This window comes from Petromyzon marinus, chromosome 22 (assembly GCF_048934315.1).
Source record: "Petromyzon marinus isolate PM22_M1 ecotype Great Lakes invasive population chromosome 22, UKy_Petmar_22M1.pri1.0, whole genome shotgun sequence".
NCBI lineage: Eukaryota > Metazoa > Chordata > Hyperoartia > Petromyzontiformes > Petromyzontidae > Petromyzon > Petromyzon marinus.
In genome coordinates, this window is record NC_133688.1 from 20,381,200 (window position 1) to 20,406,997 (window position 25,798).

General features: G+C 53.8%; 1 protein-coding gene across 4 annotated transcripts; it reads left to right on the top strand.

Moving 5' to 3' along the window:
- Window positions 1–3,894: 3,894 nt before the first annotated feature.
- Window positions 3,895–24,134, top strand: LOC116944851 (scinderin-like). Of its 4 annotated transcripts, none has more exons than XM_076068839.1 (17): window positions 3,895–4,076; window positions 10,287–10,502; window positions 10,775–10,929; window positions 11,080–11,241; window positions 12,035–12,184; window positions 12,676–12,765; window positions 13,404–13,536; window positions 13,888–13,976; window positions 14,512–14,727; window positions 16,554–16,675; window positions 17,769–17,859; window positions 18,036–18,206; window positions 18,717–18,894; window positions 19,162–19,283; window positions 20,996–21,073; window positions 21,302–21,362; window positions 23,205–24,134. In XM_076068839.1, the coding sequence occupies exons 2-17, from the start codon at window positions 10,310–10,312 to the stop codon at window positions 23,369–23,371; spliced, it is 2,178 nt and encodes a 725-aa protein (XP_075924954.1). In that variant the 5' UTR covers window positions 3,895–4,076; window positions 10,287–10,309; the 3' UTR covers window positions 23,372–24,134. The 4 variants fall into 4 exon arrangements, with proteins under 4 accessions (XP_075924954.1, XP_075924953.1, XP_032814555.1 ...); XM_076068838.1 differs by lacking the exon at window positions 3,895–4,076 and adding an exon at window positions 6,540–6,555; XM_032958664.2 differs by lacking the exon at window positions 3,895–4,076 and adding an exon at window positions 6,990–7,071.
- The last annotated feature ends 1,664 nt before the right edge of the window (window positions 24,135–25,798 follow it).

The following is a 25,798-nucleotide window of genomic DNA, read 5'->3' on the forward strand; positions in this document are numbered from 1 at the left end:
CATAAAGACTGAAAGAGATAAATAGAGTCCCATAGAGTTAAATAATTTAAAAGACAAGCCGAAGCAGTGCGATTGTGGCTATGCAACCAAACCTCTGGACAACGCAGGTAAACCCACTATAGTCTGTGCCCATCCCACGCAGGAGGAGTAGAGCGACACAAACTCGCTCTGCTGAAGCCCTCTCGTCGTGGCCAGCAGACCCCGACATTGGCATCGAGCTGCTGGCCATGTGCTGCTGTCACCATAGGCAATTGTATAATATACAGACGTGTGTGTGTGTGTCGCCAGAGCCGTCCCTAGGTTATGGCGAATCGGGGCCACCGCCCTGAGCCCCGCGCTCGGGGGGGGGGGGGGGGGGGGGCGCGCTTCGACGTCACGGTGTCAGATGTAAGACTTCCCGTTTATTTCTAGATTTGAAGCTTTCGTGACTGCATGGATTCATACTCTTTGTTCTTTTTTCGGTAAAGTCACGAAGGTAAAAAAATAATTAAAACAACTAAATTTAATTATGACGTTTCGGAGGCAACACAAGCTTCCTTCAGGTGTAAAAAAGACACAGCAAAATAACTGTGGAGAGAGCTATTTGTGGTGATAGACTGTTATATAGGGTAAGAGGAGGGGGAGGAGCCAGGGAGGATGGGCGCAGCTTGGGGGGAGGGGGGGAGCCAGGAGGGTGAAGCTCGTCCTAGAAAACATCGGACCCACGGATGGGGGGGGGACGCGGAGCGGGGGAGAGTAGCAGTTAAGGTTTAACATGGTTAATCACATCTTTCCAATGATTGCTCAATTTAAATCCATCTTCTCGGTTGAAGTTATGTCTATGTTTGTATATCTGTATGGCTTCATAGACGAATCTTTGGTGGTATCCAGACGGCTTGCAGAGTACCTTGGTATCGGAGAAAACAATATCATAACCCACAGCATTGTAACAGTGATCAGCTACGGCAGAAGAATTCGTTCTGCGGTGTTTCAAATCTGATTTGTGCTCGCGAATTCGGTCAGAGATATGTCGTTTCGTCTCCCCGATATAGCAGTCACCGCAGGTACAACTCAATTTGTAAACACCAGGGTACTGTAAGTCAGGAATGACATCCTTTACGGATGGGATCAGATCACGGATTTTGTGTACTTTATTGAACTGGACCTGGATCTTGTGTTTGTTTAGAATTTTGGAAATCTTTTTGGTAACGCTTGCTATTTATGGCAGCGTGATGATTTTGATTGGAGTTTCAGGTGGTTGTTTCTGTATGGTGGGAGAAACAGCTTTGGCGGATAGTATGGTCTGAGTATCCGTTCATCTTGAGGGTCAGATGTACATGTTTTAATTCACTGGCCAGGTGGTGTTGGTCAGAGATGCAATGAGCCCTATGGTATAGTGTTTTGATGAGATAATTATTTTGAGCCGGGTGGTGGTGGGAATCAGGTTTCAAATAGGAATCTGTGTGGGTGACCTTCCTGTAAACAGAATGTCCCAAAGAGCCATCAGTCCTCCTCTCAAACAGAACATCCAAGAATGGTAGCTTGCCATCTTTCTCCACTTCCATGGTGAATTTTATGGATGGGTGTCTGGAATTGATGCAGTCTAGGAAATGGTTCAATGCTGGGAGGCCATGTGGCCAAATGACGAAAGTATCATCCACATATCTCTTCCACAGGGAAGGACGAAGGGTGGATGTCTGGATGGCGTCTGATTCAAACTTCTCCATGAAAACATTGGCTATCACTGGTGATAAGGGGGAACCCATAGGGGTAGCCTCATTTTGTTTGTAGAAGGTACCATTCCAGGCAAAGTAAGTGTTGGTGAGGCAGTGCCTAACCAGTGCAGGTACATCAGGGTTCAGTCCATGTTGGACCAAGTCTTCAATTATTGTTATGGTGTCAGGCACTGGGATCTTGGTGAACAGAGAGACCACATCAAAGCTGACGAGGATATTGCCAGGAGAGAGTACAATGTCCTTGACCATAGAAACCAATTAGGTTAAGTTAAGTACTGCTGATGTGGTCTTGCCAGTGAAGGGAAGCAGAGTATCCAATAAAAAAATTAGCTAGCTTGTAGGTAGGAGAGTTGATCGTGGACACAATGGGCCGCAGTGGGGTACCTTGTTTATGGATCTTGGGAAGATCCTTGTTGGTTTTTCTCGTTAGGCTGTTAGTAGGATCACTTTGAATTTTGGTGTAACTATCATCAGTGAGTAGGTCCTGGATTTTGTTGTTGTATGAGTTTTTATCCATGATAACAGTAGCATTGCCTTTGTCGGCCGTGAGGATGACTATATCATCCCTCTTTTTCAAATTCGCAAGTTCAGAGCGTTCGTTTTGGCTAATGTTGGTAATGGGTTTCTTAGCATTCTTAAGAATAGTGGCTATTTCAGTTCTCGCAACGTTCGCTTGGATGTGTCCTATGCCTTTGAGGGCTAAATCGACCTGAGAGATGACATCCTCTACTGGTATATGTTTAGGGGTGACAGCGAAATTTAGCCAGTACCGTTTTCAGATTGTCCGAAATCGGGATGTTACTCTGATTAATACCGTTCTTGTTAACATCCAGCTTTGTGATGTGTGGTTCTGGCTTCTTCTTTGATAGGAGGTTGAATGTAGCGACCAAGTTAGCTTTGCATTTGGCTGACAGTGAATCAGCAGAGGCAGCAGTCATGTTGTCAACATGGTTACAATCAGAAAGGGACGTTTTTTGTGTTAACATTAAATGTGATTGTAAGAGAATATTGTCTAAACTGTCGAGTTCAAATCGGAGTAATCTTATTCTCTCTGAGATTAGTGATAGGCTAGCTTCAAACAAAATCCGTTTAGAGTTCGGTGAAGATACAGCAGCAGATGTGAGTGTGAAAGCGATGGCTATTACCTTGTTATCGCGGTATTTCTTGAGGAAGGTTAGCATCTCGATGAGCTGTGACTTCTTGTCTCGTTGTCTGTTAAAAACTCCAACAGATAAGTGAAATTCCTCCCCGTAGAGGGCATTAATTCTAGATTTGAAGCTTTCGTGACTGCAAGGATTCATACTCTTTGTTTTTTTCGGTAAAGTCACGTAGGTAAAAAATAAAATAAAAATAAATGAAGACAACTAAATTAAATCACGATGTTTCGGAGGCAACACAAGCGTCCTTCATCAGGTGTAACAAAAAAATCCGTGATCTGATCCTATCCGTAAAGGATGTCATTCCTGACTTACAGTACCCCGGTGTTTACAAATTGAGTTGTACCTGCGGTGACTGCTATATCAGGGAGAAGAAACGACATATCTCTGACCAAATTCGGGAGCACAAATCAGATTTGAAACACGGCAGAACGAATTCTTCTGCCGTAGCTGATCAATGCTACAACGCTGTGGGTTATCATGATACTGTTTTCTCCAATACCAAGGTACTCTGCAAGCCGTCTGGATACCACCAAAGATTTGTCCATGAAGCCATACAGGTATACAAACATAGACATAACTTCAACCGAGAAGATGGATTTAAATTGAGCAATCATTGGAAAGATGTGATTGACCATGTTGAACCTCACCTGCTACTCTCCCCCGCTCCGCGTCCCCCCCCCCCCCATCCGTGGCTCCGATGTTTTCTAGGACGAGCTTCACCCTCCTGGCTCCTCCCACAACCCCCTCCCATGCTGCGCCCATCCTCCCTGGCTCCTCCCCCTCCTCTTACCCTATATAACACTCTATCATCACAAATAGCTCTCTCTACAGTTATTTTGCTGTGCCTTTTTTTACACATGATGAAGGAAGCTTGTGTTGCCTCCGAAACGTCGTGATTTAATTTAGTTGTTTTCATTTATTTTTATTTAGTTTTTTTTACCTACGTGACTTTACCGAAAAAAACAAAAAGTACTTCCGGTTTAGTTTGAAGGCATCCGTGGGGGGGGAGCACACGATGGGACTTAGCCCTGGGGCCTCCCCTCCCCTAGGGACCTCCCTGTGTGCTGCCACACTGCTGCGACACGTGGTGCTGGACACACGGCCGTCATCAACTAACACGGCGGTCACTAACGCGATCTGAAACACGCGAAAGGATTCGGCTCACGCAGTGTTCAGCAAAGGTCGTTAGGTGACCCACGAGGTAACGTCCACGGGTCATACGGCCGGCAACACGCCACGCCTCAGCACTCCGCACCCCCAACGAACTCCCGTCTCCTCTCTCGACTCCCCTCTTGTATTCCCTGGGCCACGTGCCTAGAGCGTCGTCTCAGGCGATGACTCGCTGAGCAAGCATCTCTTGAGTCGAATGCCAATTGATATCTCCCCAGCGCTTTGCCTCGGGCGCCAAGTGTCCTCATTATTTGCCGGTCACTCATTGTCAGGGGCTTTGTCCCAGAAGACGACTCGCTGGCCAAGCATATCTAAGTCCCGTAAATAATCTCTGCCCAGGGCTTTTCCCCAGATGATGTGTTCCTGGCCGGGCGCCGCCGAGTCTCCAACGTACGTGCAGAATAACAACGTGGAGAGAGAGACACGCAGCAGGCTCAAGGAAAGAGGAACACGTGGATTAGAGTACAACACGCAGCAGGCTCAAGTAAAGAGGAACACGTGGACTAGAGAACAACACGCAGCAGGCTCAAGTAAAGAGGAACACGTGGATTAGAGTACAACACGCAGCAGGCTCAAGTAAAGAGGAACACGTGGACTAGAGAACAACACGCAGCAGGCCCAAGGAAAGAGGAACACGTGGACTAGAGAACAACACACAGCAGGCTCAAGGAAAGAGGAACACGTGGACTAGAGAACAACACGGAACAGGCTCAAGGAAAGAGGATCACGTGGACTAGAGAACAACACGCAGCAGGCTCAAGGAAAGAGGATCACGTGGACTAGAGAACAACACGCAGCAGGCCCAAGTAAAGAGGAACACGTGGACTAGAGAACAACACGCAACAGGCTCAAGGAAAGAGGATCACGTGGACTAGAGAACAACACGCAACAGGCTCAAGGAAAGAGGATCACGTGGACTATAGAACAACACGCAGCAGGCCCAAGTAAAGAGGAACACGTGGACTAGAGAACAACACGCAACAGGCTCAAGGAAAGAGGAACACGTGAACTAGAGAACAACACACAGCAGGCCCAAGGAAAGAGGATCACGTGGACTAGAGAACAACACGCAGCAGGCTCAAGGAAAGAGGAACACGTGGACTAGAGAACAACACGCAGCAGGCTCAAGGAAAGAGGAACACGTGGACTAGAGAACAACACGCAGCAGGCTCAAGAACAGCGGTCGCGGTGTCAGAGGCAGTGAGCAAGCGTGGCTTGGGCAGGACGCGACACGGCCAGAAGGGATGGACGATGCCCCGGGGTCAAGGCTGGTGACGGAGTGGCAGCCAAGGAATGGAACGCGTTCCGAGAGGCTTGTCCACCGAGGAGATGGAGCCATGAAACCAAGTTCACGTGCGGACGCTAGGAGGATTATTAACATGGCATGGTCGTGATAGGTGGCGGGGGATTGCGGGAGGGCTTCATCCAGCAGTGGATTTACCAGGGCTCATTATTTATTCATGCCTGGTGGGGTAACCTTTAACTTTTTACATCGGCTTGTGTCCTAACCTGCATGTTTTACGTGGTACATAACTCTCACGCCTCACCCGCTCCGTGCCAACACACTCGCTTCCTCGTTGATGTCGACATCAAAGCGACGCTCATAAACAAACTGGCATGCCAATGCAGTGCCTGAGGCTAGGGTACAGCCCTGAAATTCCTTGCAAACGCCACTGTTGGCGGAAGGGGCTTCAACTAGCCCCCTGCCACTAAGTGGCGGTGACGTCACCACGGCGCTTGTGCCAGGCTATGTGCACCTTGAGGCCACGTGAAGTGTCGAACGCCCGCCGGCAGGAGGTCACGGGGCAGCCCCAGCCGGTTGCCATAGGTTGACCGACACAGATGACTGGCCGATGCACCACCTGTGCCCCCTACTGTGCTACAAGGACACACGCGCGCACCACCTCGATTTCATCGCTGCGTCTCTACGGCGGTGGGGTTCTCTCATTGGGGGGGGGAGGGGGGCAAATCCCGACTTTGGCTGCCTGTCCGTCGCTCGCCTCGAGCACGCGCCCCGGCCAAGCCCACTTATCTCTCCCTCGGATCCGCGCGTCGTCCCCCTCTCTCAGTAACTCCTGTGTGCGTGTGTGTGCACGTGTGTGTTGAGCTTCTTTCGCACCGTGCGCAAACCCACCCGTGCCAATCGCAGCGTGAGTCTCCCGTGGAATGCACACGACCCCCCAACGCGAATGCAGAAGGACGTCTCCTCTGGCAAGCTACCCCGGTCCAGGCTGCGCCGTCCCCATCCGGCCCCCGCGAGTTTAAAACTCCACAACTTGCTGTGAACACGACGGCTGGCTACGTGCAGTGCTAAAGAAGGTCAACAGACAATGCGTACAGCAGGCCCGAGTAGGACATCCACCGTGGAGATGGAGCGACCAGATCGCGCTTGACGTGCAGGAGGAACGAGACGGATGTCTCTCTCTCTCTGCATTGCAGCACGGGGACGGACGGCGATGGCAAGGGGAGATACCCATCCAGCAGTGGATCGATCGTGGCTCACGATTTCGGTGATTGATTAAATCGGCTCGTGTGCCCGTGCTGGGTGAGGATTTCTTCTTAGACGGCAGGGCAGTGGAGGGCGTGGGCACTGCCGACAGCTTGGGGAGGCCTTCATCCAGCAGTGGATTGGCCACGGCTGGTGACGACTAATTATTGATGAAGAGATCAGATCAGACCGCCTCCTGATCAGTGACCGCGTGGCATGCTGAGTGCTCGGGGGAAGCATCCACCCAGCAGTGGAATGAGCATGGCAGCTGCGAGCTGATGCGATTCTTTAACTTGACAGATCGAGTCGCGGAGGGGTCAAGGTGGTGGGGCTGGTGGGGAGGAGAGGGGCTCCATTGAGGGGGGGGGAGATGGAGTGGGGGGAGGAGGGAGGGGCGGAGCGGTCAATGTAAGAGCGACGCAGCCACAAGTTTATAAGGCGGGGAGGGGAGAGAGAAGCGAGTCGGACACTTTGGGGCGTCGTAGTCACCAGGGCGACGTCCGTGCAAGAATCCGTCTCGGATCTCGTCTCGGATCTCGTAAGTGGTGAACTTTCCCTCACCGTCCGTGCGGCGGCGGCGGCGTTCTCATCCCTCCCCCGCGGTGTATCGCGATTTCGGACGCGCTTCTGCGGCCGTCTGGAACGCGCTCTTCCTTCCGATACTAGGAAGCGAATTTTCAATCGGCTACATTGAAACCCCCGTTTCTTTAGAGCTGCTTCGTGTTGTTGTTGTTGTGTTTAGTGTTGTTGTCCTTCCCACGCACCTCCGATGAGCGTGGTTGGCGAGGTACGGTGCGAAAGAAGTTCAACACACACACACAGCAGCGCGCTTGCAACCCATAGGGCGCCAGTTGGATTCCATCTCTTCCGACGCGGCAGTTCAAACAATCGTGCAAGTTTCTTAAATACTATCTTGTACCCCTTAAATACTATCATGTACCCCTTAAATACTATCATGTACCCCTTAAATACTATCATGTATCCCTTAAATACTATCATGTACCCCTTAAATACTATCACGTACCCCTTAAATACTATCTTGTACCCCTTAAATACTATCATGTACCCCTTAAATACTATCTTGTACCCCTTAAATACTATCATGTACCCCTTAAATACTATCTTGTACCCCTTAAATACTATCATGTACCCCTTAAATACTATCTTGTACCCCTTAAATACTATAATGTACCCCTTAAATACTATCTTGTACCCCTTAAATACTATCATGTACCCCTTAAATACTATCTTGTACCCCTTAAATACTATCATGTACCCCTTAAATACTATCTTGTACCCCTTAAATACTATAATGTACCCCTTAAATACTATCTTGTACCCCTTAAATACTATCATGTACCCCTTAAATACTATCTTGTACCCCTTAAATACTATCATGTACCCCTTAAATACTATCTTGTACCCCTTAAATACTATCATGTACCCCTTAAATACTATCTTGTACCCCTTAAATACTATCATGTACCCCTTAAATACTATCATGTACCCCTTAAATACTATCATGTACCCCTTAAATACTATCATGTACCCCTTAAATACTATCTTGTACCCCTTAAATACTATCATGTACCCCTTAAATACTATCATGTACCCCTTAAATACTATCATGTATCCCTTAAATACTATCATGTACCCCTTAAATACTATCATGTACCCCTTAAATACTATCACGTATCCCTTAAATACTATCATGTACCCCTTAAATACTATCTTGTACCCCTTAAATACTATCATGTACCCCTTAAATACTATCATGTACCGCTTAAATACTATCTTGTACCCCTTAAATACTATCATGTACCCCTTAAATACTATCATGTATCCCTTAAAAACTATCACGTATCCCTTAATACTATCTTGTACCCCTTAAATACTATCACGTATCCCTTAAAAACTATCACGTATCACTTAAACACTATCACGTATCCCTTAAACACTATCACGTATCCCTTAAACACTATCATGTATCCCTTAATACTATCACGTATCCCTTAAATACTATCACGTATCTCTTAAATACTATCACGTACCCCTCCCCCCACCCGCACATTCGCCTCTATCCACCCAGCGATATAAATCGGTAACCAACTTGTGTGGTGGAGTGAAGTGTGGGTAACTCCCACCTCTTCCAAAACGCCTATCCAGCATGTAAGAGTAGGCCAAATACCCTCTGTGTGGTGTGGTGGTGGCGGGGGAGCTTTGTACCAGCAGCGGGGTGAGCGAGACATTGCAGGGCTGCACCTTGACCCGTGCCCCAGTGGCAGCGATGTTAACACGGCTCTCAGTCTTCACTTTGTGTAGCACGTGGGTGTCCGACTTCGGTGCACGCCAGAGGTGACTTGAAGGGCCCTTCGTGGTAGTTCTGTGATATCCGCTTCCCGCGGACCGTCTCTAACACGGACCGATGCGCTGCTCTCGAATCGGTTCATCGTTGAATGACAACGCAACGCCAAATGAGGATTACATTGGCAGGGGGAGCAGGGCAGGGAGGATGCTCTGTTTGGTAAATGTGGCTGTCAACCTTTCTTTGCCGGTCACTCTCTGCTCCGAAGTTAAGGGTCATTTGCCCAAAAAGGTCGGCCTTATCGCGTGCATTTCTTGTTTTTGTAAGGTCACAGGTAAAGTCGAGAACGACTGTGTATCTATATAAAGTGGGTTTTGGCTGGTATCTTCGACTGTTGTACTACCATCCAGTGAGCTTGCTTCCACTTGGACACACGCACAAAAGTATTGCTCAGATTACAAAAAGACCGATAGCCGGACTGAATGGATGGTAAATATTGAACTTTGGTGGCTTTTGAGCTGTGTTTGTTTTTTGGATTTTGCGTTGGACCTGAGATTGCTCATCCCCTGCTTACTAGCCAGACGGATCGTGCAGGCAACAGGAGTCGAAGGTCAAGATACTGTAGTCACTAACATGCACATAGACAAAGATCCCCCGTGTAGCCTTTCAACAGACTGTTGGGGCAAGTGCTGTTCGTGAGCACCTTGGAAGAAGGCCGGCACGGCACATGAGCGTGTGGGTGACCAGCACCATGCCCGGCTGTCTTTGCCTCCCCGAGTGGCGATGTTTTCACATCGCACCAGGTACCCATTTGAGGCTGAGTAGACCTCGGGGAGGCACAGGATCAGTTCAGATAATCGTCACTGGTGTTGGCCGTGAGCGGGAATCGAACTCGGGACACTGGGGTTTCACCGCAGTGCGCTAAGCTCTACGCGTCTGCTACATGCCAATGCACACGCATAAATAGCCTCATACATACATATACACCATACATAAATACACCAATGTACATTCGTGCAGTTGCAATTAGTAGCAATACCAGTCCAAATTGTATTGCCTAGTATAGTCGCAATGTCTTCCTGAGTGTTCGACAACAGCAGCGCATGCAGAATACAGCCAAATAATCACCGCCTCTGGATTATCACCATCACACGTGCACCACTGCGCCATCTTCTGGCCACCACCTCGCACTTGTACGTACGTTGAACTTCTTTCGCACCGTACGTAGCCAACCGCATCGAATCGGAAGGTGCGGACGTTCGGAGGTGCGGAAATCGGAGGTGTCACAAATCTGCACTGGCGCGATCCAACAACCCTCGCCTCCAAATCGCGGGGATCGCAGTCACACGCCGGTCTCACTCCACGTCCCGTGTCTCGTCCCGTGCCCCCCCCACCACCACCACCACCACCTTATTCTCTTCCCCATGCTCCGACCCCTCCCCCCCCAGACACCCCCCTCCGACCTAAAGCCATGGTGCTACATGCGGGGTTCAAGGGCGCGGGCCAGGTGGAGGGGCTGCAGGTGTGGAGGGTGGAGAAGCTGAGTCCCGTGGCAGTGGCGCGCAACCAGTACGGCAACTTCTTCACGGGGGACGCCTACGTGGTGCTCAAGACGTTCTCCTTCGGCCCTGCGGTCAAACGATACGAGCTGCACTTCTGGCTCGGTGAGCCGTACACTGGGCTCGAGGCCGCTCGCCCGCCGAATTTGCTCAACCCACTCAATCGCTCGATCAATTGCTAACTCAATCGGCAGTTCAACCGCTCAACCATCGACTCGTCCATCGACTCGCTCAATTAAATATCCACCCCACCCCCACCCCACCCCCACCCCTTCCTCCCTCGTGTCTCTTCCGCGCCATAGGTAGCGAGTCCGGCGCTGCTGCCTTGCTCACATCATGTCTCCGTGTCCCCGTGTCCCCGCGTGTCCCCGCCGCAGGTAGCGAGTGCTCTCAGGACGAGTCCGGCGCTGCTGCCCTGCTCGCCGTGCAGCTGGACGACTCCCTGGGGGGGCGGCCCGTGCAATACCGCGAGGTGCAGGGACACGAGTCCAACTCGTTCCTCTCCTACTTCAAGGGCGGCATCAAGTACAAGGTGCGGCGCGCTCGCGTGAACCGCCCGGTGCCGCTGCGTAACAACGGAGCGGCGAGCTCCCTACTCGAATGCCGGGTCAGAGGATGAGACTCTGCAGGACCTCGTCATTTCGTCGTCGTCATCGTCGTCGTCGTTGTTGCTGTCGTGCAGGCGGGCGGCGTGGCCTCGGGCTTCAAGCACGTGGAGCCCAACCTGGCGGACGTGAAGCGGCTGCTGCACGTGAAGGGGCGACGCACGGTGCGCGCCACCGAGGTGCCGTTCTCCTGGGCGAGCTTCAACCGGGGGGACTGCTTCATCGTCGACCTGGGGGCGGTGAGGATGGGCGGGCACTGGCCGCTAGCACTGCGGCGTTGTGTGTCGTGACGCCTCCGGCCAGCTGGTTACCCTCTTGGCTTGCTCGCATCTGGTGGCGCCGCGGTGGCTAGGAGATGTTAACTCCCTCGCCTGGTGTGCAGGAGGTCGTGGGTTTGATCCCAACCCTGACGCCTGCTGTATATTTAGAGTTTGCGTGTTCTCCCTGTGGTCGCTGTGATTTATCTCCAGGTCTTCCGGTTTTCCCCTCCACATTTAGACTCAACGTCACGCATTTGGAGTATTTGGCCGCTATAAAAGTCCACGTGATGATAGCACACTTCCTTGAGCTATTTTTTGTGACCGAGTCGCTTCTGTAAAAGAGCTACATAACTTAGTGGGCCTTACTTGGTCAAATATAAATAGGCGATAGTTTAGCATCCACCCCAGTGGCGGACAGGATGCGCTGGACGGTTGCGAGCGGCTGGTTATCCGTCCAAACTACGAAAAAACGAAAGATAAAAAACACCAAAATAAGCTTGCGCCGGAAGTCCCAATCAGCAAGCACGTGATGTCCCCTGGCCATGCGCCGTATGGGAGGGCCAGGGCACTCGGGGATCCTCCAGACCCTCCAGGCACAACGCGCAGTCACTGTGGCCACACACGCGGAAAGTCCCCATGCCCACAGGGGAGGAGGGGCTGCCGCCATGCCTCTGCACCTCTCCGGGACAGAGGACGTTTACTCGCCAGTTTGGGTTTGCGACGCACCTGCTTCAGCAGTTGAACCGTGTTGGTCCGCGGGTGCTCCCTGCAGAACATCTACCAGTGGTGCGGCTCGGGCTGCAACCGCTACGAGCGCGTCAAGGCGTCCGAGGTGGCGCGCGGCGTGCGGGACAACGAGCGGGGCGGGCGGGCGACGGTGCACGTGGTGGAGGAGGGCGGGGAGCCCGCACAGCTGCGTAACGTGAGCCGGGGGGCGGGGGGGCATCGTCGTCGACGTCATCGGCTACATCATCATCATAGCCATCGTCATCATCGTCATCGTCGTCGTCATCATAGCCATCGTCATCATCATCATTGTCGTCATAATCATCGTCGTCATCATAGCCATCATCATCGTGATCATCCTAGTCATCACCATCGTCGTCATCGTCATTTTCGGAGTCGTTTTCAGTCATCGTTTTCATTATTAAAAGCAGTGGCAGCAACTCGACTAAAATCTTCACCATCATACATTTGGCTCTGTCGTAATGGCCTAAACTAGAAAATCATAAGCAATAAAATTACGATCGCCACCACCACCACCATCGTCATCATTATCACTACCACCATCGTCATTCATTCTAAACAGCAGCAGCACCACATCTTCCTATCAATATCATCATCATCAGCACCATGATCGTTATGACCTTCGTGTTACTGACCTATCAAACCTGACTCTTCGCACCCTTCCAGGTGCTGGGCCCCAAGCCTGAACTTCCACCCGGGACCCCTGATGATGTGGAAATGGATATCTCGAACCGGAAATCAGCCAAGCTTTACAAGGTTACAAACAAGGACCATACAACGATGATTATAACACATTATTTAAGAGATTCCTTACTTTCTTCGAGGTACACAAGATATTGTACAAATCCAAAAATAATGTGCATAGGCCACGGAGAGGAAAAACTAAGAAGCCATAGAGAAGTCAATTCGGAGCCCCTTAAAATGGCCGCCTGACACTCGAAGGTGGGAAAACCCCAATAACTCACAGCCAGCGTGAGGTGGCTGATAGTGCCAATGGCTCGGTTGAGTAATAGATTACCTATAGCTCAACTCCACATTGAACTATGCTGCTACTGATGACAATGGTCGTTGCAATGAATATATGGAGAAGATGATGATATTATTATATTAGTTGTGAATTATGATGATGATGATGATGATAATAATGGTGGTGGTAATAATGATGGACGGATGAAGATTTTGATTGGGGTAATGAAGATTATGATCATCATCATTGTGGAGGGATGAGGATGATGGTGGTTGTGGACGACGATGATGTTTGTGGTAATAGAGATGATGATGGTGATGATGATGATGGAGGGATGAGGATTATGATTGAGTAATAAAGATTATGATGATGATCATTGTGGAGGGACGCGGATGATGGTAGTTGTGGACGTCGTTGATGGCCGCAGATCTCCGACGAGAGCGGCCGCATGGAGGTGAAGGAGGTGGCGGCCGCGAGTCCCTTCCAGCAGTCGCTGCTCGACTCGAGAGACTGCTTCCTGCTCGACAACGGCTCTGCGGGGCAGATCTTCGTGTGGAAGGGTGAGGCCTAGGGCGAGGGTTAGGGTGAGGGCGGACTCATCACAATTATCATCTCAACACTCCACCAACCCACCATCCCATCACTATCGTCCCATTGCACCATCATCCCATCATCCAATTGCCACAAAGTCGCATAACACCATCAGCTTATCACCCCACCATCCCATTATCATTCACACAGCCAAAGTTCCCAGCCGTGAGGGGTCCCGCTATAGTTTGTGGGGGAAGGGGGGGGGGGGCAGAACAAGCTGCTAATTAATTTCCAAACTCAGTGAAATGGTTAACAAGTTGGTGAAGTGCTGAAGTTGTGAAGTGGTTAAGTGGTGAAGTGGGTAAGTGATGTCGCTGCAGGCAAGAGAGCCAACTCGAACGAGAGGCAGAAAGCGATGATGACCGCTGAGGAGTTCATCAAGAAGATGAGCTACTCGCCCAGCACAAAGGTGACGCAGAGACACCAACAACAACTCCCCAGCTGTCCTCTCACTCTGCACGCTGCGCCTTCGGGAAGGGGAATCTTGAGTTTTGCAGATGTTTGCATAAATTGCTCTTCCTTGCACTACTTTTAGTTCTCGTGTTTATGAGCCGAGTAATCAAACTCGCTCGAGTGGCGCTGCAGAGTCACTGGGGTGGAGCGGTGGCACCGTGGTTGTCGCACTGCGCTGCGAACTGAGTGACACGAGTTCGATTTCCCGGCCACGGATGACCTCAGTGGCAAGTGTTATCCAAATCGGTTTGGGCCAATTCCGCTTCACCAACCCCCACCTACCCCTACCAATACCCAAACCCCTATCACTACCCCAACCCTTACCACTACCACTACCCCTACCACTACCCCAACCCCTACCACTACCCCAACCCCTACCACTACCCCAACCCCTATCACTACCGCAACCCCACATACGCAGACCAGCCGTGCGTAGCGAGTAGAGAAGCGCCCCCTCTCTCTGTTGCTGCTCCTCCCGTGTCTCTCCCCAGGTGTCGGTGCTGCCCGAGACAGGGGAGACGCCGCTCTTCAAGCAGTTCTTCCTGAGCTGGAGGACCAAGGACGACGTCGTGACGCCCGGCAAGACGTACACCGTGGGCAGTGTCGCCCGCGTCCAGCAGGTGCCCTTCAACGCCTCCACCCTGCACTCCAACCCGGCCATGGCCGCTCAGCACGGCATGGTGGACGACGGCAAGGGAGAGGTTCAGGTGAGCAGGGGGTGGGGGGAGGAGGGCGGGGAGGGGCGTACGTACCTTGAACTTCTTTCGCACCGTACGTAGCCAATCGCGCTAATCGGAGGTGCGGGGAGCGAAGGACAGCGAGGCGTGATGGAGAGTGGGCATGGTAATGGGGTTTGAGAGGGATCTTTGAATGCACGCTCGCACGATCGTGGCCACCTAGGCACTCGCTCACCAACTCTTACTTACCAACTCGGTCGCCAACTCGCTCACCAACTCACTCGTTCATCCACCCACCTACTGGATCATGCGTGCACCAAACCCACCCACCCACTCGCTCACTCATCCCTCGACTCGCATGGGACGACATGAGCGAGAGAGAGGCGTGCTGGGAAATTAGACAAAGGCGAGGTTCAGGTGAGGTAGAATGAACGTGTGAGTGAGCGGTGATTATGAGTTACTTCACTGTCAATGCCCATCGCGTAACGCGTCACTTATCAGGAACGCATCTGCCGCGTTAAACGAGGACTGCCTGTGTGTGGTCACCTTGCCCTGAGCCGGAGCTGAAGCACCGCTCGTTGCAAGGACCCGGAACGACACCGCTGTGCCGCTCGCGGCTCACCTCGTCCACAAACGCGATTTATATTTTATATATTATTTATATTTTATATATTTATACTTTACATATTTATACTTTACAACTCTGAGAATCCCCGAGGTGCCTACGTCTGGCCTCAATGAGCCTCGCGCATTCACACACCGATTGGTGTTTTTTTGTTATTACGCCAATCTGCCACAGCCCAAGGGATATTGCCAACATGGTCCCAGCGGTGCCTGTGTCGTGCAGTCTCACCGCCTGCACACCCAACAGCTACCTCCTGCACCACCCCACAGCTACTGCCTGCACCACCTCATAGCTACCTCCTGCACCACCTCATAGCTACCGCCTGCACCACCCCACAGCTACCGCCTGCACCACCTCATAGCTACCTCCTACACCACCTCATAGCTACCTCCTGCACCACCCCACAGCTACCACCTGTACCACCCCACAGCTACCACCTGCACATCCCCACAGCTACCTCCTGCACCACCCCACAGCTACCGCTTGCACCACCCCACAGCTACCTCCTCCACCACCCCACAGCTACCTCCTCCACCACCCCACAGCTACCTCCTGCACCACCCCACAGCTACCTCCTCCACCACCCCACAACTACCTCCTCCACCACCCCACAGCTACCTCCTCCACCACCCCACAGCTACCGCTTGCGCCACCCCACAGCTACCTCCTCCACCACCCCACAGCTACCTCCTGCACACCACACAGCTACCTCCTGCACACCACACAGCTAGCTCCTGCACCACCGCACAGCTACCTCCTCCACCACCCCACAGCTACCTCCTGCACCACCCCACAGCTACCGCCTGAACCACCTCATAGCTACCTCCTGCATATCCCACAGCTACCACCTGCACCACCCCACAGCTACCTCCTGCACCACCCCACAGCTACCGCCTGCACCACCCCACAGCTACCTCTTGTACCACCCCACAGTTACCTCCTGCACCACCCCACAGCTACCTCCTGCACCACCCCACAGCTACCGCCTGCACCACCCCACAGCTACCTCCTGCACCACCCCACAGCTACCTCCTGCACCACCCCACAGCTACCGCCTGCACCACCCCACAGCTACCTCCTGCACCACCCCACAGCTACCTCTTGTACCACCCCACAGTTACCTCCTGCACCACCCCACAGCTACCTCCTGCACCACCCCACAGCTACCGCCTGCACCACCCCACAGCTACCACCTGCACCACCCCACAGCTACCTCCTGCACCACCCCCAGGTGTGGCGCGTGGAGAGCTGTGGCCGGGTGAGCGTGGACCGCGCCAGCTACGGGCAGTTCTTCGGTGGCGACTCGTACATCATCCTCTACACGTGGTGCAGGGGACAGATCCTCTACACCTGGTGGGGGGCACGCGTCGGGACACGGGGGTGGAAGGGCTGGGGTGAGGGGAGGGGGGTGAGACACGGGACGTTGGGTGGCTGTGATCCCAGCGATGTGGAGGCAAGGGTTGGTGCATCGCACCGGTGGAGATTTGTGAAACTCCCAAAACCGCTGAAGGGCACCTCCGACTGGCTACATGCGGTGCGAAGGAAGTGTAACGTCAACGAACACACCAACACAAGAAGGGATATCTATGCCTTAGCGCCCCGCCGCTATAGGCAATCACGGGCACGAATACAATAGGAGCCAGCCCCTAGCTTGTACATGCGTGTGTGTGGTGTGTGTGGTGTGTGTGGTGTGGTGTGTATGTGAGTGGTGTGTGTGGTGTGTTTGTGTGGTGTGTGTGTGGTGTGTGTGTGTGGTGTGTGTGTGGTGTGTTTGTGTGGTGTGTGTGGTGTGTGTGGCGTGTGTGTGTGTGAGTGGTGTGTGTGTGTGTGCGTGTGGTGTGTGTGTGTGGTGTGTTTGTGTGGTGTGTGTGTGAGTGGTGTGTGTGTGGTGTGTGTGTGGTGTGTGTGAGTGGTGTGTGTGTGGTGTGTGTGTGTGGTGTGTGTGATTGGTGTGTGTGAGTGGTGTGTGTGGTGTGTGTGTGTGGTGTGTGTGAGTGGTGTGTGTGTGTGGTGTGTGTGAGTGGTGTGTGTGTGGTGTGTGAGTGGTGTGTGTGTGGTGTGTGAGTGGTGTGTGTGAGTGGTGTATGTGAGTGGTGTGTGTGTGGTGTACATGTAGAAATGTGCATGTGTTGGGGAGTGTAGCGGTTAACGCGCGCTGCGCTATGAATCCAGCAACCCGAGTTCGATTCCCGCTCACGACCAACACCTGCGCAGTTATAGGAACCAGTCCTGGGCCACCCGCCCCCCCTCCCCTCTCTAGGTAAACTCAACCTCAAATGAGTACCTTGCGTTCAGTGTAAACATCGCCACTACGGAGACATAAACGGCCGTGCGTGATGCTGTCCACCGACCCCCTCGCGTGCCGTGCACGCCGTAGTCGCTGCTGCTGCTGCTCGATCCTGGCCCCAACGGATGAACCTTTTGTGTTTGTGTGCGCCGGGAGCAGGCAGGGCAGCAAGTCGAGCAAGGACGAGATCACGCACTCCGCCTTCCTGTCCGTGCAGCTCGACAACGAGCTGGGGGGACGGCCCATGCAGGTGAGCAAACACGTGCCTGCAGAGAGCAGTGCACCACCTCCCCTGCGTCAGTGCCCCGAGGCTCACAGGGCCCAGTCTCGGGCATCTGTGGGAATCTGGTTGAGAGTGCGCATCAGATGCCCACAGCCTGGAGCCAGTGGCGGATATTCCACGTTCTGCCCCCCCCCCCGTCCCAGGTGCGCGTGGTTCAGGGCTCCGAGCCCCCCCACCTGCTGAGCCTGTTCGGGGGCAAGCCCCTGGTGGTGCACGCGGGGGGCACCTCCCGCCATGGGGGGCAGAGCCCCCAGGCCCCCACGCGCCTCTACCAAGTGCGCAGCTCCTCAGCGGGCGCCACCAGAGCCGTCGAGGTGAGGTCGTCGTCGTCACCCTCGTCGTCATCATCCTCGTCATCTTCATCAACATCGTCGTCATCGTCATCCCCGTCGTCATCCTCATCATCGTCATCATCGTCGTCATTATCACCCTCGCAATCATCGTCATCATCATCGTCGTCATTATCACCCTCGCAATCATCATCGTCATCATCATCGTCATCGTCATTATCACCCTCGCAATCATCATCGTCGTCATCATCATCGTCGTCATTATCACCCTCGCAATCATCGTCGTCATCATCATTGTCGTCATTATCACCCTCGCAATCATCATCATCATCGTCATCATTATCACCCTCGCAATCATCGTCGTCATCATCATCGTCGTCTTCATCCTCGTCAGCTTTGCTGCCTGCTGTACGGCTTCGGGAGTGGCACCACGTGCGTGCGAGCCGTTCGGCACGATGTCCGACGGTTCACTTGACGCGACCTTCCCCCGGCCTCCCTGCGGAACTCCCCCCCCCCCCCCTCCCCCACGCGAAGGTCCCCCTGAGCGCCGCGTCCCTCAACTCGAACGACGCCTTCGTGCTGCTGTCGCCCAAGAAGACGTTCATCTGGGAGGGGAAGGGCGCTGAGCGCAGCGAGCTGGACGGGGCGACCTACGTGGCCCAGCTGCTGGGCCGCCGGACGCACGCCGACCTGGCCGAGGGGGATGAGCCAGGTGGGGGGCGAGGGGTAACTTGGGGGGGCACCCTCACCCAAACGCCCCACCCCCCTTCTCCTCCCCGCCGAGTCCCACGGTCACGGGAATTCCTCTCCGGGGTCTTCCGCTCCTGTCGCTCGCCATTGGCCCCAGGGCTGGGCAGAAACAAAAAAACCCCGGCCCCAATGCTCATTTGAAGCAGGAAGCCACCGAGACTTTTTTAACTTTCTAGAGCCATCACCGATCTCCCGCCCGTCCCTCTCACCCCCCCCCCCCCCCCCATAGATGAGTTCTGGTCGCTGCTGGGCGGCAGGAAGGACTACCAGAGCTCGCCGAGACTCAGCACCAACTACAACGACCACCCGCCCCGTCTCTTCGCCTGCTCCAACAAGACCGGCCGCTTCCAGGCACGCCCCCCCCCACCCCCTCGAAGAGCTCTCAAGAGGATCATCTCGCTTCTACTCCGCTCCACTCATCCTAGATCCACCGCTCTCTCTCTCCCATCGCTCGCTACTCCGCTCCACTCATCCTAGATCCACCGCTCTCTCTCTCTCCCATCGCTCGCTACTCCGCTCCACTCAACCTAGATCCACCGCTCTCTCTCTCTCTCTCCCATCGCTTCTACTCCGCTCCACTCATCCTAGATCCACCGCTCTCTCTCTCCCATCGCTCGCTACTCCCCTCCACTCATCCTAGATCCACCGCTCTCTCTCTCCCATTGCTCGCTACTCCGCTCCACTCATCCTAGATCCACCGCTCTCTCTCTCCCATCGCTTATACTCCCCTCCACTCATCCTAGATCCACTGCTCTCTCTCTCTCCCATCGCTCGCTACTCCCCTCCACTCATCCTAGATCCACCGCTCTCTCTCTCCCATCGCTTATACTCCCCTCCACTCATCCTAGATCCACCGCTCTCTCTCTCCCATCACTCGCTACTCCCCTCCACTCATCCTAGATCCACCGCTCTCTCTCTCTCTCTCCCATCGCTTCTACTCCGCTCCACTCATCCTAGATCCACCGCTCTCTCTCTCCCATCGCTCGCTACTCCCCTCCACTCATCCTAGATCCACCGCTCTCTCTCTCCCATTGCTCGCTACTCCGCTCCACTCATCCTAGATCCACCGCTCTCTCTCTCCCATCGCTTATACTCCCCTCCACTCATCCTAGATCCACTGCTCTCTCTCTCTCCCATCGCTCGCTACTCCCCTCCACTCATCCTAGATCCACCGCTCTCTCTCTCCCATCGCTTATACTCCCCTCCACTCATCCTAGATCCACCGCTCTCTCTCTCCCATCACTCGCTACTCCCCTCCACTCATCCTAGATCCACCGCTCTCTCTCTCTCCCATCGCTCGCTACTCCCCTCCACTCATCCTAGATCCACCGCTCTCTCTCTCCCATCGCTTATACTCCCCTCCACTCATCCTAGATCCACCGCTCTCTCTCTCCCATCGCTCGCTACTCCCCTCCACTCATCCTAGATCCACCGCTTTCTCTCTCTCTCCCATCGCTCGCTACTCCGCTCCACTCATCCTAGATCCACCGCTCTCTCTCTCTCTACCATCGCTTATACTCCCATCCACTCATCCTAGATCCACCGCTTTCTCTCTCTCTCCCATCGCTCGCTACTCCGCTCCACTCATCCTAGATCCACCGCTCTCTCTCTCTCTCCCATCGCTCGCTACTCCCCTCCACTCATCCTAGATCCACCGCTCTCTCTCTCCCATCGCTTATACTCCGCTCCACTCATCCTAGATCCACCGCTCTCTCTCTCTCTACCATCGCTTCTACTCCGCCCCACGCACTCTCTGCTTCAAGCGACCGAGGTTCTCCGGAATATCGCCCCCCCCTCCCCCCCTTGCGTTGACCTTCGCCGCTCGATTGGCGGGTCGCTCCTTCTCTGCTGCTGCCCTCACAGTCTGGGGCCCTGTCTTGCTGACCACCTCCTGCCTCCTTACCCCCACCACCCCCCAGTGCCTCACCCCCCGGTGCAGTGGCAATTCTCACCCCCCCCCCCCCCACCTCGTGTGCCCTTGCGGACCCTGATGGGCGATGCTCGCCGACGGCACGTGCCCCGGCCCTGTGCGGAGCTGAGCGTTGTGTCGGTCGCGCCCGCAGGTGGAGGAGGTGGCGGGAGACTTCACTCAGGATGACCTAGCCACCGATGATGTCATGCTCTTAGACGTATGGGACCAGGTAACATCATCTTTTTTATTATTATTACTACATATTAATACCTTCATCATCAACTCCACCACCATCATCATCACTCTAGAATCCCACCACCGTCGTCACCATCATCGTGGTGCTCCTGTTTGGGTTCCCATGCTCCCCTTCCATCCCCCCCTCTCTTCCCCCAACTTTCATCTCCTCAATCCCCCCCCCCTCCACGTCCCCCCCCCCCACGTCCCCCCATCCCCGCAGCTTTTCCTCTGGATCGGCGAGGACGCCAACGACGTGGAAAAGAAAGAATCGCTCAAGTGTGGTGAGTGTCCCGGTGTCACGAGCCACAAGGCCCGGCACTGCGTTGGGTCGGCCGCTCCGATGTCCCCCCCCCCCTCTCCACTCGCCCCTTTCGCTGCACCTGCCGTCACGTCCGCAGTCCCCGCAGCTCGTCCTGCCGCGTCCTCCCATCCCCGCTCTCCCCTCCGAGCCGCGAGCCGTGAGCGGCGAACCGTGAACCCGCTCCCCTCCAAAGCTACGGCGGCGATTTGGGAATCGCCGGCACCGCCCCCGGCTAGGTAGCGATCGTACCTCGCCAACAGGATGCCACGCGCGGCTCCGTTCGCTGATCGGACCCAGCACGCCATCAAGGTCATTGGCGTACTTCCATGTAGGGGTTCGCTGCTGTTCACGAGACCGCTGCTGTTCGCGGGTCAGCTGCTGTTCACGAGTCCGTTGCTGTTCACGAGTCCGTTGCTGTTCATGCAACGCTTGGGCAGTTGTTGGCGCAGGCTATCGCTTGGCTGCCATCCTTGCTTGGCTGTGGTTCCTCAGGGCTCTGAGTCATTCTCCCTCTTCAAGAGTGAGTGAATATCGTGCACATCATATGTTAATCATCGTTATTATGGGGACGGCGAGCTAAAATGTATTTGTCAATGAATATATGAACACACACAGTCTCACTAATCATATCCTATGGTGTGTATAGCAGTCAAATAGAGAAAAAAAAATCTTGTCCGACAAAGGAACGGAAAAACAGCGTAAGTGTTTTGAGCAGCAGACAGAAGAGAAATGGTGACGTATATCACTCGGACTCGTTGTGTCATTGAATTCCTGCTCGGGCTTCCCAGGGCTCTCACCGCATCTGCCCCACTGTGCCGTTGACCATTTACCTTTAAATGACGTTCATCTTGCCGGCACTTGCGTTTTGCTGAAATCATTACCCCCCTTCTCTCCCGGGGGAGGTTTGTGCAAAAAAAAAACTTTTCAAACCTTGCGGCTCGCCGCAGGGACGATCCCCACGCCTTCGCAGGAGACACCGCGTGCCCCGTGTGCCCCACGGGACGGGGGACGCCGTGCCGGGAGCTGTCAATGCCCTAGGGAGCTTGGCCCACGCACATCAGCCAGCGGATGTCTTCAAGCCGGCTCGAAATCAATCCAGATCGAACCCACGACCTCCTGTATGCCAGGCTAGGTAGTTAACATCTCCTAGCCACCCGTGGCGCCGTATTCAAACGTGACCTAAAATTCGCCCGTCACCTCTCGGTTACGCAGCGCGTCTCGAGACGTTCCGACACGACAGCGCAATCTTTAAACGTCTTTGCCTCGCGTAGAGACCCACGTGTTCACGCAGACACCCACAGACTCACGCAGACACCCACGTGTTCACGCAGACACCCACAGACTCACGCAGACACCCACAGACTCACGCAGACACCCACAGACTCACGGTGACACCCACAGACTCACGCAGACACCCGCAGACTCACGCAGACACCCGCAGACTCACGCAGACACCCACAGACTCACGCAGACACCCACAGACTCACGGTGACACCCACGTGTTCACGCAGACACCCACAGACTCACGGTGACACCCACGTGTTCACGCAGACACCCACAGACTCACGCAGACACCCACAGACTCACGCAGATACCCACAAACTCACAGTGACACCCACAGACTCACGGTGACACCCACAGACTCACGGTGACACCCACAGACTCACAGTGACACCCACAGACTCACGGTGACACCCATAGACTCACGGTGACACCCACAGACTCACGGTGACATCCACAGACTCACGGTGACACCCACAGACTCACATAGACACCCACAGACTCGCCGTGTCCCCCCCCCACTCCACGTGTCGTCTCATAGCCACGTCGTACCTGGAGACGGACCCATCGGGGCGGGGGAAGGGCACCCCCGTGGTGGTGGTGAAGCAGGGACACGAGCCCCCCACCTTCACCGGCTGGTTCCTCGCCTGGGACCCCACCAAGTGGGACTCGGACCCCTTCGAGGCGATCAAGGCGTCGTTAAAGTAGGGCGGGGATCTGAGGCGAGGCGCGTCCCTGACGCCCAGACGCCCGGCTATCTCGTCCCGAGAGAGACGCCCTCCCTGGCTGTGTACCCTGGGGCGGTCCCGACAGCTGAGCCCGGAAGCTTTCGTTCGTGAGAAAATAAACACTTTACAGTCGCGGTCAAACTATAAACTGTGCTACTGCGTTCGGCAGTGGTGACCTCAGCACAAATGACGTCCATCAATAACCCTGCCCTAATGGGGTAAACGTTTATATAACAGGTCACGTTTGGGGCTATGGGCCTTAAGCATCGCAGCAAGATCTGAATGAAATCTAAGACTTCCTTGCCATTAAAAGGGGCCAGTGCTTGAAACGTTGCATGTTTTTTTTTTAGGGCATAGTCATCGAGGAATGTGAGATTTTGTTAAATGCATAATTGTGCTGTAATTAGCATTGCTACCGTTGTTACTGTAAATTTTACATTTTACAGCAATACGATGTTAAGAATGCCCCATACTCAGGAAGTCGGTGGCGCAATGGTCAGCACAATGCGGTGTGGACCCATTGTGGTGAAGTATGGTCAAACGACAAAATGACCGACAGCAGATTGTCAAAGGGCTGTACGTGCATTGTTGTTTATTCAGAAAAGTGTCGCTGAGTCTCAAGACCCTTTTTCAGCAGTCCTGCTGATATTGGGATATTTGACCAAATCTATGAATTCGTGTTTTGTATTACTCCGAGAGTCAATGTTTAATGCACTGTGGAGGATTAAATATAACAAATATAACTGTGACTTTGTTTTTCTTGCTGACGCAACTTCAAGGTCGTGTCAGACAGCCGCGGGCACCGTCGCCGAGCTAAGGAGCTAGGAGACAATCTAGCCTGTTGGTTACTTGGTCAGTGTCTTATTTCCAGTCTGACCCTGTTCGTTAAGTTGGCATCATCAAATAGAACAATACGAAGCACTTGCAGCGTTACAGAACACTGTACTAAACATAAAGTCATATATTCGTCCATTAGCTTATCAGCCTTCTGGACCAATGCTTTCCAAGGGTTCCCCGTATAGCCTTAACAGGCTGTCGGGGCGAGTACTGTGAGCGAGTAGCAGCACCTAACGGGGCGAGTACTGTGAGCGAGTAGCAGCACCTAACGGGGCGAGTACTGTGAGCGAGTAGCAGCACCTAACGGGGCGAGTACTGTGAGCGAGTAGCAGCACCTAACGGGGCGAGTACTGTGAGCGAGTAGCAGCACCTAACGGGGCGAGTACTGTGAGCGAGTAGCAGCACCTAACGGGGCGAGTACTGTGAGCGAGTAGCAGCACCTAACGGGGCGAGTACTGTGAGCGAGTAGCAGCACCTAACGGGGCGGGTACTGTGAGCGAGTAGCAGCACCTAACGGGGCGAGTACTGTGAGCGAGTAGCAGCACCTAACGGGGCGGGTACTGTGAGCGAGTAGCAGCACCTAACGGGGCGAGTACTGTCAGCGAGTAGCAGCACCTAACGGGGCGAGTGCTGTGAGCGAGTAGCAGCACCTAACGGAGGCCGGCACGGCACACGTGGCGGTGGTATGGCCAGCGCACCCCGCACAGCCGCCTTTGTCTACTGATGTTAACACACCGCACCAGCTGCTCTCATTTAAGACCGAGTCAACCTGGGAGAGGCCCCAAAACTGCACAAATAATCGCCACCGATCTTAGCCACGATTGGGAATCGAACTGGGGAGGCGGGGGGGTCGTAGCGAGGACGACGGAGGAAGACTCAGGGATGGCTGTAAGGGAAGGATGTTGACGGTTCTGCACTGACGGGTCCGAACAAAGCAGGACCTGGTCTACAGTTGTCCATATCCCGGTGCCGCTTGTCCGTTGTTGCATCCCGCACCTCTGGTAAGCACGGTGGGCTACGTGCGGTGCGAAAGAAGTTCAACGTACATAGATTTGCTTAAATCTATTGTGATGGTGGCTGTTGACAAGACCATGCCGTTTCTGAAACTTATTGTGTGGCGGATAGAGATGCTTGGACGACAGGAGGAGGTAGAGATGGCATAGGGACACGGAGGCTATTGCACAGTTCAAATTGGATATCAGTTCAATCAAAACGTTGCAACAAAAAATAGGAGGCATTATATTCGGAGTGTACCTCGTACATACGGACAGGGTGACATGTACACGCCAGTCCACGTCATTTGAACCATATATGTGTCTTGTGGGGCGGGTGGTGCAGTAGTTATCGCGTTCTGTTGTGAACCCACCGACGTAGATTTAATACCTGTCCACAGCCGTCAGTGTGGTGTGTGATATCTTGAAGCTGTCCTGGGTGCAGGCCCCCTTCACCAACTCGCACTGGCCAGCCAAGTGAAGGTCAAACAAACCCATTGAAGGTCAAACAAACCCAGCCGAGTGAAGGTCAAACAAACCCATTGAAGGTCAAACAAACCCAGCCGAGTGAAGGTCAA